Raw genomic sequence first — 14,290 nt, 5'->3', positions numbered from 1 at the left:
AAGTTCCAATCAACATTATTATTGATGTCGTTTGCAGGCAGGTAACAAATTTAAAAAAATCTATTTCATATTCCATTAATAATCATGTTTATTTTAAATTTAAAAACACTATTTCTTTAAAGTAAATACATTTTTTACACTAAGACTTGGCAAATCTTTTCAAGAGACCGTCAAAACAGTAATATTCGTAAAATCTTGTCAGATCACTCACGTAAAACATAGGTACCTAACATTTACTTTATAGCTCAAGTTGTGAACTCTACCACCGCACGCCACTCGAAACCGGTCACTAACTGACAGAATGAAGAAGCACGATCCAGAAGAAGGCGGGCGGCGCCAGCGCACGCGCGTCGCTGGACAGCGCGCTGGCGTGGCACTCCGCCTCGTCCGCGTCCAGCGCCAGCAGCGCGCGCCGCCCGCCCGCCGCCACGCACTCGCTGCGCACCGCCGCCGCGCGCGCGCCCGCCGCGCCGCCGCCCGCCTCCGCCGCCCAGCGCCGCAGCCACGCGCCCACCCACGACACGCTGCACCCGCAGCGCAGCGGGTTGCCCGCCACCACCAACCCACCTGAGAAACGTACGCTTTCGTTCATTTCTTTCGACCGGTCGGGACTTAGAACCTACGTAGGTATTTTACTGCGGTGGATGTTGAGTTACCCGAAGCGAGTTTGGTGGCGAATCGGTTCCAGCCCGTCAGGTTCGGGTACAACGTCGCCGGGCCGAACGCGACCAGCCGGTTGTCGCTGAAGTCCAGCGCGAGGTGCGGCACTCGCGCCAGCGGCCGCACCAGCCCCGCCGGCAGCGCGGTCACGCCCGTGCCGCTCAGCCGCAGCGCCAGCGCGCGCTGCCGGCCCAGCGACGCGAACGCGTGCGCCGACACGCGCCGCAGCGCGCCTCCCCGCACTTCCAGCGCGCGGAGCTTGGGCGCCCGCAGCCCGTGCAACTGCTCGTCGAGCGCGCTCGATCTCACGTGTAGCACGATCGACTCGAGACCTGGAACGTAGCTGGCCACCGCCGCGATAGATACGCCTCCAGTCGGAGATTCTATAGCCACCGACCGCAGGGATGCGAGTGACAAAAATGCGCGCGGTTCGATTGCATCCAGATGCCACAGATGTTCCATCCTAAGATGCATCAATTTATCTAGACCCTCGAATGATCCTCTTGTCACTCGAACCAATGGATTATGTGATACATCTAAACTAGACAATCTAGGGAGACCCGTCCACATCGATGGATGGAGCGATGTCAGTTTGTTGAATGATATGTCAAGTGAACGTAAGTTTGTGAGTCGGCGGACATCTGTTTCGCGAAAAGAAGCAATCTGATTTACGCTCAGATCGAGATGGGTCAGATTAGCGAGTGGTAGATGGGGGATAACCTTCAGTCCAGAGCCGGCCAGTGCCAGCTTTCTGAGTCTGGGCAGGTTGTGAAAGAGCTCCTTAAAGTTGGTTTTTATAGAATTATGGGAAAGGTCGAGCCGAGCGAGTCGAGAGAGGCCGGCGAAAGTGTTGTCCGAGAGCACCGTGAGAGCATTGCTCGCGAGCCCCAGCTCGTGCAGGAAGGAGGTGGCGTGCAGCATGGCGGCGTCCAGGTACTCCAGGCGGTTGCGCGCGAGCTCCAGGCGGCGCAGCGTGAAGCCCACGTGCGCCAGCGCGCTGCCGGGGAACAGCCCGAGCCGGTTGTCGCTGAGGTCCAGGTGCTCCAGCACCGTGTTCTTGAAGCAGTCCCGCGGCAGCGCGCGCAGCTCGTTGGCGGCCAGCCGCAGGTGGCGCAGGCACCGCATGTTGTGGAACTGCTCGATAGACAACTGCCCTAGTCTGTTATGGGAAAGATCGAGTATCTGCAACGAAGACAAATCAGAAAATGATCGTTTTTTCACTGAACTAATATTGTTATTGTTTAAACTTAAAATTTGTAATTTTGGTAGGTTGCTGAAACTGTAGTTATCAATGTGCAATAGTCTGTTATGCGATAAAAGTATTTGTCTAATGCTTGCACCCAAGGAATCAAAGAAACTTTTGGGCAAAGTTTCGATCGAGTTGTAAGATAAATCCAAAATACTGATATAAACGGCGGGCCCCCCGGTGAGTGTTGATATTTGGTTGTGGCTAACGTTTACGGCTAAGTCTTTTTCTTCACTAGATACGTTCTCAAAATATTCAGTAGAGAACTCGATCAAGCGGTTCTGCTGCAGGTCGAGAGCTTCTAGTCTTGGTAGATCACTGAACGCTCTATCGGCCACGAACTCTACGAGGTTTCCGGCTAAACTTAAATAAACCAAGTTCCGTAAACTCGCAAAGCTATGCTCGCTGATATTGAGCATACGATTGTACGACAAATCTATGCTTTGCAATTCGGACAAATTCATAAGAAACTTTGAGTTCACTTTGCTTATGTAGTTGTATGACAGTCTCAGTTCCTTAAGCCGAGAAGCACTGTTCGTTTCATTCATTTCACTAGGAAACTCTACTATCTTATTAAAATCTAAATTAAGAAATTCCAAAGACGGAAAATTATAGATATCGTCCGACGACACTCGATGAATATTATTATTATCTAAAGTGAGCCACGTCAAGTTCGTCAACAGTGATTCCAGAGGGAACTCTCCGCTGAAGAGCGTAGAGGATAACTCCAACACGTGTAACTCGGTGAGGTCAGCGAACGCGGCGGGGTCGACGTAGTACAGGTCGTTGAAGCTCAGCGCCAGCTCGCGCAGCGGCAGCGCCGGGAGCGCGCCGGCCGGCAGCTGCGCGATGCGGTTCCCGCGCAGCCCCAGCGCGGCCAGCGCGCGCGCCCACGCGCCGAACGCCTCCGGCGCCACGCTCGCGATGCGGTTGTACCCCAGCTCCAGCCGCGTCAGCGCGCCCGGCGCCAGCCCGCTCAGCCCCGCCGGGAACGCGCTCAAGTAGTTGCCCGCCGCCGACAGCGAGTACAGGTTCGGCGGCAGGTCCTCCAACTCTTCCAGCCTGTTGTAGGCGACCGACAGATACCTCAGCCGCGTCAACTCCCTGACGCTGCTCGGTAAAGTTGCCAAGTCGTTGTGGTCCAAGTCGAGGCGTTCCAAATCGCGTTTCAACGCATGTACAGCCGCATCCGAAACGACCGCTATTCGATTGTGCGAGATTGACAGTTTTACGAGACGCATATTGTCCAGCGGCAGGGAAGGTATGGTCGTGAAATCGTTCATATCCAAGATGAGTTGCTTGAGCTGCAATTTGGCAAGAAATTCGAAGTCGTAATAATCATCGAGCTCGTTGTGGCTGAGATCGAGAGAGTCTATCCTGGAGCGCTCGAGGCGGCAGGAGTGGTTGGCGGCGGCGCGCAGCAGGTTGTCGCGCAGCTGCAGGTGGCGCAGGCGCGGCAAGCGCGCGGCGGCGCAGGGCAGGCGCGGCAGCAGGTTGTCGGCCAGCCGCAGCAGCGCCAGCGCCGGCGGCAGCGCGCCCGGCGCCAGCGCGTGCAGCCGGTTGCCGTCCAGCTCCAGCGCCGCCAGCCGACGCAGCGGCGCCAGCGCGCCCGAGCTCAGCGCGCACAGGTGGTTGTTGCTCAGGGAGAGTGTGCTCAGAGATTCGACCAGAAACCCCCAGTCCATCTTCGGGTCGATTTCGCTTATGAAGTTGCTGCAAACGAGGAGTCTCACTTTAGATAAGATTAGATTGTTTTTCATTAACACTTACGTACCTAAACGTAACATACTCACTTCTGCAAATTGAGCCAGTTTAACACTTTCAGTTCGTGTAACGCTTCTATCGGTACCTCTGTAAATTCATTGTATCCTAGATCCAACGAGGCCAGCGTGTTTGCCATGGACCTGCAAGTGTGATATGGTGAGTGACGGGTGGCTACGTGCTATGTGCGCGACGGTGCTGCGGGCGAGGGCACGTACGCGAGCGCGCGCGGCTCGATGTGGTGCAGCTGCGAGGCCACGAGCACGAGCGTGCGCAGGCGCCGCGCGTCCAGCGCCGCCTCGCCCAGCGCGCCCAGCCGCGCCTGCGACACCGACACATGCCACACCGAAGCGTCTGAACACAAACGATAAATATTACCTACAACATAACTCCCAAGACTTTCTCTGGAAAAATCATAGCTTTTTTCGTAAATTATATTTGGAGGCACAAGCTTCAATACATGGACGAATAAACTACAGGTGTGTCTTGTTTTGTATGCAAAATCTGAATCAAGGCGTTGCGTTGGTGGTAATTAATAACAAAAAAGTTAAAATATTGTTATAATAATGTAACCTGTATCAGGAAACCTGTGGAAGGGCACGAGGCTGCAGGCGAGGTGGTCGTCGCGGCACAGGCACAGCGCGTCGGCGCGGCACGCGCGCGGCGGCTCCGCGGCCGGCCGGGGCAGCGCCGCCGCCAGCAGCGCCGCCACGTGCAGCACGCGGCCCGCTCGCCACGCGCGCCGCATCCCGCGCGCGCTGCAACAACCGCGCCGCGTCAGCCGCGCTGCCCATACACCCGGCCGCACACTGGATCGAGCCCATACAAAGCGTTGGACATCGCTTCCTTACTCAGTGTTTTTAAAATAAAATGAGATTGCGTCAACGTAGTAACTTCAAATTTTTACAGTGTAAGGTTGACAAGTTTATCTTTCTAATGTGATAGATTTTACTTATTAGATGGCAATTAATATAAGTGAAAAAAATTCTTAAAATATAGTGATGAAAATCTTGTATTTATTGTTCAATTAAAAGCAAATACTCACTCATTTTGGTCTGTTTCCATATTTAAAGAGTAACATAGTCTAACAATACTCTAAATTTATTCTCATTAAGTGTTAAAATTATTAAAGAAATATTTTTGTAAACGCCTGATTTTTCATTGCACACAATCACTTTGTTCGATTTTGTCGAGCTTGATTTCATATTCTGTTAACTGTTAGATACATAATCTAACAATACTCTAAATTTATTCTCATTAAGTGTTAAAATTATGAAAGAAATGTTTTTGCAAACGCCTGATTTTTCATTGCACACAATCACTTTGTTCGATTTTGTCGAGCTTGATTTTATATTCTGTTAGCTGTTAGATACATACTAATGCAATTTTATAGGGACTTAGCGGACTACAAAACTGACTCCAATCAACAGATTGCCTAAGCCAATCTACGTTTGTAGCTAAAAACTGGTTCTCATTATAATGACACTACTTCTTCTTGCGACAAACAGTGTCAATGAAATTATTGTTTTTTTTTTATAGTTATCTGATAAATAAAATGTGTAACTCAATACCTACCTAACACAATCATAAATTAAGAAAAAAATACATACAAAATGTATGTATGGTATGTACTAAATTCAACGACAATCTTTTGAGATGATGACAATATGATTTTTTTACTATATCTGTTTTATAGTATTTCTTTATGTTCATAAAGTACCTATTAACTACGTTAGTACTTACCTGTGTTTATCTGAAGAGAGTGTATGCGAAAACAGCTCTAGTATCCTAGCTAAAGAACTAGCGCGATCTTTCATCGTGGTTTTTAATAATGCATACAAATCTCTATTTGACTTGAGGTTTTTCATTTTAATGAGTATTTTTACTGAATTGCACATGATAAACAACTCATAAACCAAAATAAACATCTTTGGTTTACCTGACATTATTTTAGTGTAACGAATTTTACCTAAGTTAATTTTGCTATGCGGAAAAATGAGGCGCTTTTATTTAGTTTTTTGTGATTTTCTCGAAAATAGGGATGAATAAGGGTCTAAAAACTGAGTAATAATATCGCCCACGTTGTCATCTATCATCTCTCATTCATGGTTTGTTAAAGATCGCCCAAGATGTCAACTAAAACACGCAGTTTTCATTTAAAAAAATACCTTTTAAAAATACGTCAAAATAGCCAAGCTAGAAGTTTTTTAGGCACTCATTTTAACACACAGATTAAGATAAAGGTATAAGCTAATACATTAATAAGTAATAACATAAAACCAGTGAACGAAATTGGATAAATTGACAATACAAACAGAAGTCAGAAAATCCATGATTTTGACTTTGTTCACTTTACGGTCGCACCACATAACTATGATAGTAGATCATGACTTGATATTAGTGATATTTGATAGAATGAAGTCTCATCTTTCAATTTATATGCAAATCAATCTTGTTTTAAGTAGTTGCATTTAAAGCACCATGTCCAACACCTTGTATGGGCTCGATCCACCGTGGGCCGGCTGCGTGTGTCGCTCTAATCGGTGCAGCTACAACAAGCTTTACCCTAACTGAACTGCGAGTCCTGGCAAAATCGAAAGACGTCACTGTTCGTCTTTGATGCGCGTAAAAATCTAAGGAGGCGGGATCTCGCCCGCATTGCTGTTCCCAAAATTTGTATGAGCAGCGCACGCGTTTGCATTTCCATACGTTAACGGAAGCCCTAAGACATCGCCGAGTGGCTATGTGGAGCATCGAAATCACATAAACGCCTGATTCTATTATCACAACGTCACCATGCAATTACCAACATTACCTAAATTAAGCACCTACATGTTTAATGGATGAAAAATGTTTTAAATTAATTTTAGTAGGTATTTATGTTAAAAAATATATTACTCATATTATTATATCCCGACCAAACCTAAACAACACAATTTAAAAAAAATGCCCCACATATCCCACCGGGATCCCTGGACCGGATTTTTCTGGTTCTTCTGATTCTGATTTTTCTTGACTGACCGTCATTTATGGTCAAATTAAACTGTCAAAAAAGGTAATTTTCGGTCAATTTGATTTCAGTAATAGTTTAGTACTTTTTAGTTTTTTCTTAGATTATGTGATTGATAAAAGTCTACAACATCTTAAATTGAAATAAATAAGTGGTTTGTAATGATTTATTATAGTTAAATAAGTATTTTACAGTGAGTCTACAACTTCTAAATTAAAACAATATGTGTTTTTTAATTCAAATTTAAATTCAAACGTTTCATTTTAATTGATTTTAATGATTTATTGTGCTCTCTTTCCCTATGCCTTTACACCGCACCCCGTTCACGTGCATTACCTATAGGTGAAATGGCAATGTCGCATCGCCGCGCACGTCAACTTTGATGACGTCTAATTCTCTCTTTATAATACAAAATACCTAACGTAAATTCATTTTAAATTGCATATAAATTGGGGGTACCTAAATAAATAAATTATTCTTTGGGAGCACAGTAATATTTGATTCTACTGAATTTGACAGTATGTACAAAGTTTCATCAACATTAACGCATTAATTTAAAATACTTTACTATAATATACTGAATATTATTTTTTATACTTGGAGTCCACATTTTTAAAATGGACGTTAATTCATCGTCAAAAAAGCGTCCACCGCCTGTTTCGAGAAATCAGATTACGAGTACGAGTATTATGCCATTCTGGCCCGCTGTTGTGCCCTAACGTAAAGCAGGCGCGAGTAAAAATAAAACGTATCTAACGAAATTGTCCTAATTTACATTTGTCCAAATGAAATTAATTACGTATGTCGGGATGCTCCGCTCTCGCCGCGAACGCAACCTGACGCAATGGTGGTTGGTGCTGTGTAAGTAGGTACCTACTCAATGACTGTTCAGTTATTGTTATTGTCTCTGAATCTGAACTTAGAGGATTGCGAATATTAATTAGTTATAAGAAAATCAAAAACATGTACGGGTGCATCCGATATACCACTTTAGTTAAGCGATTACAGAAAATTGGCCTAAGTAAGTAAGTAGGTATATATTTTTTGTATTAATTATGAATAAGTTTTTTGTTTTGTCAAAGTTGAATGTTTGGGTAACTGCAAAGTTTTTCAAATTATTTATATAGGCTCGATTCGACCTAACTTTTATCCGAGAATACCTAACTCCTGTGGGTCTAGACAAAGTGCAAATTATAATCGCAAACCAGTCGAAAAGTGGTCAAAAAGCCCCTTTTTTGTATGGAGTTTTGACGGATTCGATTTTCGATTCGATCAAAAAGTGCGTTTTGTCTAGGGGGGCTGGTATAACTGGCACATTGACAGTTTCAGTAGTCAAATTGGTCGAATCCACCCTTAGGAGCTATGGAAGTTGTTTTTAATTTATTCCAATCGAACTATCCCCTCGTTACTGTTATCTGTCTACAGGCACAGGCTTGACTCATTAGGTACAGCAAAACCATATACCTATCTATTATAAAAATTAGCTTTTATGGTGTAACATAAGTAGATTTACAGTTCAATGAATAAACAGTAAAAGCTATAGCTTATAAATGACAATTAGGTACGCGATCACCTGAGGTAACAGATTTTGTAATAATTGCAAAATTAGTGCAATAAATAACCTATACTAAGTTCTTATGTTGTAGGTAGGTATTTACTACATTAATTTGCTGTAAGTGTAGTAAAAGGCCCAATGTCTCCAACAAACACGTTTAACAAACATAGGTTGCCATGGCAAATAATTGCTTGCTGTCATAACAGAAAATATTAAAAAACACTAGATATGGTGTTTTATATGCAAATTAATACGAGTAACATAATTATTTTCTCTAATCTGTTGCTGTGGCAATTTTTTTATTACAGCTTAATTAATTTACATGAATTTAGGTCTTAGTCAATATGTAATTTAAAATACTGTTATAACAATAAGCTTGTATAAGGATCTCTTTCTCTAAGCCTTTGTAGGTACAGTTACAGGTTACATTGAGTCTCCTCCAACCTTTTCTCAATTCATGAATTCAGTCACGTTTGCTGCCTTTAGTCCTAAATCAATTTGTTAATTTGGAATGTAATTATTCGTTAATACATATTACCAATAGGACTGGACTGGATTGTCCAAGTTCGCACAAATTAAATGTTTGTGTATGAGATGTGGTCACACTCTTGCTGCCTCTTAGTGTACATCTTACTCGGAATGGGTATTATTAAACTTAGTTGCTGGAGTGTGTACACGTATGTAGGTACCTACCTATTTCTAGCCTATAATCCCATGTAAGTAAGTGTCCTTCGCGCTAATGTATACTCAGTAACTATATTTCGTCTGTAGTTTGGGACTAGATCAGATGGTGCAGTGTAAAATGGCCAAGATTTTCTAAACAAAAGCTGAACTTGTGTACCACCTCGCACAGACAAAAATCACCACATTACTCTAATTAAAATTATCTGGGGGCACGGCAGTGCCCCCACCAAGTCGAGCAAAAAAGCGGCACGGCCGTACCATCCTTTTCTCGAAGCAATTCAAGCCATTTTCGACCCCCTGTAACTTCGTTGTGGATAAAACTAGAAGACTGAATTTTCAGTATCCATGCAGGCATTGTAAAGACACGGTATATTTCAAATTTCATTCAATTTGAACCAGTAGTTTAAGAATTATAACGGGTCAAAGTTTCTTAATTTTGTCACTCACTGACTGACTGACTGACTGACTGACTCACCGATCATCAAAATTCTAAGGCACTTCTAGCAGACCTAGAAGCTTCAAATTTGGAATATAAGTAGTGTTTGGTGTATGAATCAAGGAAAAACTAAAATATTTGGGGGCACGGTAGTGCAACCGCTAAGTCTAGCAACATTTTTCAATTTCAGTCCAGTTTTATAAATTTTTAACTACTTTCTTAAACTTACTTAAATAACTTTGTAATACCATATAAATATAAAGGCGCACGGTAGTGTCCCCGCCAAGTCGAGTAAAATTTTTAAAGGACAATGACCAAAAGTGGTCCAAATGTCCACCACTAATGAGACCTATATTGGCTTATAGTCCATTAAATAGAGATTAACTTTCAGTATGGGACGAAAAAAAATAAGCTGTCAGTAAAAAGTTATGACTGTATGAAAAATTGTAGTAGTTTACGCGCTAATCTCAGGAGCTACTGGTCCGATTTGAAAAAATATATTTGTTATGGATGGCCCATTTATCAAGGATGGTTTTAGGTTATACAGGGTGTTAGGTAAATGGGTATATGAGCCGACACTAGCCCATGTTAACATGGTGATATAAATGGTATGGTGAAGTCAGAAAATTGATATCTTCATTTTAATTATTTTAATTTTCATACAAATCGGATTTTATAAAATTTATTTTGTATGAAAATTAAAAAAAATAAAATGATGATATCAAATTTCTGACTTCGCCATACCATTTATATGGCCATGTTAACATGGGCTAGTGTCGGCTCATATACCCATTTACCTAACACCCTGTATAACATCACCCTACAACCAATAGGGGCGGAGCAGCGACCACCCGACCATAATTCCAATATTGTTGTCTTTCTTCTGAGTTTATTTTTTTTTCTTTTAGCGAGAATCTAACACGGCACACTAAGTGACATGACATAACATGCATAGATTAATCCAAAATGTACGATGGATAGAATGATATCAAGAACATTTTTCAGATGAAAAGGTAAAAACTTGACTTTTCATTCAGTCATAACTTTTTACTGACAGCATATTTTTGATTGCGGTTTGGTTATAATGAATCAGTATTTAGTAGACTATTTTACTACATAGGTCTCGTTAGTGGTGGACATTTGGACCACACTCCATACATTTTTGGTCATTGTCCTTTCGGTTCAGTTTTCTAGATACATAACTGCTGTCTACAAAATACAAAAAGAAATGAGATCCCATCAAAAACAATACTTGTCAAAAAAACCAAGTCTCGCAACTCAGTTGTTCTACGGTAAAAAGTTGTGAGATCCATGTAATACCAAGTCCAGGCCAGGAAATCTTTAACGTTTTACATAAATTTATTGACCTGGCCATCGCACTAAATAATTTAATTTACACGTGTTTTCATGCGATGGCCAAGTCAATATATTTATGTAAATCGCTCAGAATACAGAACAAACCAGAAGGAGTGTTCGATAACATTTCTACGCGGCAACTTGTGTCCAAAATACTTCCCCTCCCGCGCCCCTCTACCCCCTTTAGTGTTACTAGCGCCGTGTGACACCCCCATTTTCGGGGTAAAATTATGTAATTTTTTAATGAGATGTTAAACAAGTAAAAAATAAGTAAGTGAAATAAGTACACACGGCCACAGTATTAACTATCCATTTCCGTTTTTGCTCTCGCTCTCATCAAATGGTGATTCTTTGCGATAGAACGAGACGACATGACTGGCCATAGGCATAGATAGTACCTACCTACCTATGAATTTAATTTTTACTCCGAAGTAAAATAGTGTAATATACTACATGTAGGTATAATATGTTATTTAAAAGTCAATTACAAAAGTCGAATATAAATTTTAGAATGCCAAGTAAAACAAAAAAGAAACTTAAGGTTCTTTATTATGTAAACATATCGACAACAAAACATTTGTTTACGGCGCAGTAGTGCTTTTAGTTTAACTTTTCTTGGAGTCAAAAACAGAATCCAAATCAAAAACATCACCAATACTTAAATTTGATTGCGAGGCAACTCTGGCTGTGTATCCTGAAAGAAAATCAGAGTAAGTATGTAAACAATAATTAATTACTTAAAATTATTATTAAATATACAAATATTGCTGCTGCTGATCTGTTGATACCAATGCCTTACTTTTGAATAAATGGGAAAGTATGAAATTCACGATAGTAATTTATTATCTCCTCATTATTTAGGGAGTACCTAATATTATAAATTAATTCAAATATTAAAATCAAATCAAAATCAAAAATATTTATTCAGTTTAGACCACAAGTGGCACTTCTAATTTAATTAATCAGGTTGTCATATTGTCATGGATGAAAATACACTAAAAACTAATTAAAACAAAAAGGATGGGGAAAATATTCCATTATTCTGTGGTAACGCTAACAAAATTAACGCGTGAATTTTTTATAGACAAATGTAATTCAATATAAAAAAGTAGGGTAAAATATTCCGTTGACCTGTGGCAACACTTACAAAATACAACCGTGATTTTTTTTTTAAATTATTATTTAATTAAAATGAATTGGAAATGTGCTACTTACGGATAAAACATGATCCCATGCACTTTCTTCGTAATTCCAGTAGCATTCTTACATGTTGGAACGGCACAAGACGGCATAATTTAATTATAAAGTGTCAATCTGACGGATATGTAAACAATGCGCGCGCCGGCCATTGACTAATTGCTCTAAAGTCAAATTAGTGCGTTTTGGAGTAATTTATATGAATACACATTTACGCCCGTTGACGGTTTCTGGTTTGTTCCGTATTCTGAGGTAAATCGTTAAAGATTTCCTGGCCTGGACTTGGTATTACATGGATCTCACAACTTTTTACCGTAGAACAACTGAGTTGCGAGACTTGGTTTTTTTGACAAGTATTGTTTTTGATGGGATGTAATTTACTCGCAAGATGAAGTCACCGCACCCACGATAAAACATTACTATTCAATGTAGTACCTTCGAGACTACAAGTACGCGCTACGATGTCTACGGCGACGACTACGGGCTACGGAGGTAGCCGGCGTAGTTTGCCGCGCTACGGCAGCTACAATGAATCTTGCTCTCGTTGGCTGGTGCACGTAATTTGTGGGCTTTGTGGCAGTAGGTAAGTAGTCATATTAAGGGAAGAAAACGGCTTCTCTGCTAAGAAGAGTGAGAGATAGTCACAACAGCATTCTAAAAAAACAGTAGCGGAGAGATACGACAATTTTTTTCCTAACTTTATTGTTTACTAACCCTAAGTAGTTTATAAGTAATGTATTAACTGTGACTGTTACTTACTAACACAAATATGGATTATGTACCTAAGTACTTTTTTGGAGTCAGTTTAATTTTTAAAGTCGGTTTTTTGTTTAAGTATACCTACTCGTACTACTAAGGCTGAGTTGCACCACCTAACTTTGACCGTAACTATGACGATAACCGGTGTTTTTTGTATGGATCTTGACAGATTTTTGACGTTTGTCAAAGTTAAAGTAAGATGGTGCAACCCAACCTTAATAACTACTACAGACTACTTATGCCAAAAGAAGTTTATAGGACAGTTAGTTAATTAAGCCATCTTCGGGCACACCAGCGCCGCCAAGACAACTAGGAGTCGGAGTGGTCGCCATGGCCGAAACTGGTAGGATGGATCATCATCAATTAAGGGAGATAATAAATCATGATGGCCTATGCTCGAGAAAAATGTTCGTACTATTTTTACCTGATGATGACTGTCGCAGATACTGAAAGACTCTCTCTACAGGTATGGAGCACTAACTCCTCCGGGATCTTCACATTTGACGTGCATTTCCACCACTTCTCAAAATCAACTAATAAAAACTTTATTTTATATTCACTGCTAAACCTTGCAATATAAATATTGCAAGCAGGTTCGTTGCATTTAGATGTGCCTCTTAATTTCCTAATGTTAATGCATGTCCGTTACTTACTTATGAAAGTTTAACGAAAGTCACAATACGTCATAATATTATCGCGCAGACCGGTGGCGCAGCATCGCGTAAGGCGCCGACCGTCGCCGCCGCCGGTCGCAGGCGGACTGCGGCTGATGGAATTACTTGCTCAGAGGCTGATGGCGGGCTGGCTGGCTGTCTGGCGCGCGCGTGGTCTCTGGCGATCTTCCTGTTCCCAGAACCATGTCACTGGCCTTCGGACAACGGGATTTGAAACTAAGCTGGTTGGGTACGAACTTATACTTAGAAGGTATTAAACATGTCGGCATGAATGCAGTAGCAAAATTCTCACGCCACTGACTCCTTAAAATTTAGCACGTGTTTAAGGTGTGTCGCTAAGTATGCAAGGCGATGAGGTGACATCAAAGTTAGGTAATGTTGTGGTGTGGTGGGGTGGGACTTTCGTTGAATTGGCCACATCGTGATATGCCTGGGCACATTGCATGTAGGCACCTACTACTATTGCAGTCACAACAACAACAGCTCAAGTTACTTACCATGAATTTTATAAATAGAGGTTAAGACACAAATTTTTATATGCTAATTCATGACAGGAATTTTATTCATACAGTATTGTAGGACGAATAATGCAAAATAATATTTTTTTATTTAAGGCACAGCTACAGATAAAACATTTAGATTGAAATTCGTATGATAATGTGAATAACAGAATGCTTGGCAGGCAATCGCGGAGGAGCACGGGGTCGCGGCGCGCGAGCTGCCGAAGTCGTTACGGATACGGACGCGGACGGTAACGGCCCCGCGACTAAAATGAAACGAAATAAAATGTCCATTTATGAGATGCGTAGTTATGATGCAGAAGAGATAATAACAACTGATTGCCGCTCAACGCGTGGAGGTGATCGAGTTGAAAAATAATATTATAGGTACCACTTATTTGATTGACTCTAATTAAGTAACTTATGAATTAAAAGGGTACTAAAAATTAATC

At 41.7% G+C, this 14,290-nt stretch overlaps 1 protein-coding gene and 1 long non-coding RNA gene across 2 annotated transcripts; both read right to left on the bottom strand.

Annotated features, from left to right (window-relative positions):
• Window positions 1-289: 289 nt before the first annotated feature.
• LOC135074713 (chaoptin-like) lies at window positions 290-4,415 on the bottom strand. The gene is made up of 6 exons (XM_063969080.1): window positions 4,241-4,415; window positions 3,886-4,021; window positions 3,700-3,810; window positions 2,122-3,619; window positions 657-1,842; window positions 290-567 (listed from the first exon to the last, which is right to left on the bottom strand). The coding sequence occupies exons 1-6, from the start codon at window positions 4,413-4,415 to the stop codon at window positions 290-292; spliced, it is 3,384 nt and encodes a 1,127-aa protein (XP_063825150.1).
• A 6,824-nt stretch (window positions 4,416-11,239) lies between these two features.
• LOC135074881 (uncharacterized) lies at window positions 11,240-12,156 on the bottom strand. Its single transcript, XR_010257896.1, has 2 exons — window positions 11,924-12,156; window positions 11,240-11,402 (listed from the first exon to the last, which is right to left on the bottom strand). It is a non-coding gene; the product is annotated as an uncharacterized LOC135074881 (long non-coding RNA).
• Window positions 12,157-14,290: the final 2,134 nt, after the last annotated feature.

The sequence above is a fragment of the Ostrinia nubilalis genome, chromosome 9 (genome assembly GCF_963855985.1).
Source record: "Ostrinia nubilalis chromosome 9, ilOstNubi1.1, whole genome shotgun sequence".
In the NCBI taxonomy this organism is placed as follows: domain Eukaryota; kingdom Metazoa; phylum Arthropoda; class Insecta; order Lepidoptera; family Crambidae; genus Ostrinia; species Ostrinia nubilalis.
Note: the sequence above shows the minus strand (reverse complement) of the source record. Positions and strands in the feature narration are given on the sequence as shown.

What these genes read in the sequence shown, in the direction of transcription:
- LOC135074713 (XM_063969080.1), bottom strand. Translation starts at nt 4,415, where the DNA reads ATGCGGCGCGCGTGGCGAGCGGGCCGCGTGCTGCACGTGGCGGCGCTG. An exon ending in CCACAGGTTTCCTGATACAG is followed by an intron (nt 4,022 to 4,240) that starts GTTACATTATTA and finishes GTTTGTGTTCAG; the next exon opens with ACGCTTCGGTGTGGCATGTG. An exon ending in CGCCACCAAACTCGCTTCGG is followed by an intron (nt 568 to 656) that starts GTAACTCAACAT and finishes TACGTTTCTCAG; the next exon opens with GTGGGTTGGTGGTGGCGGGC.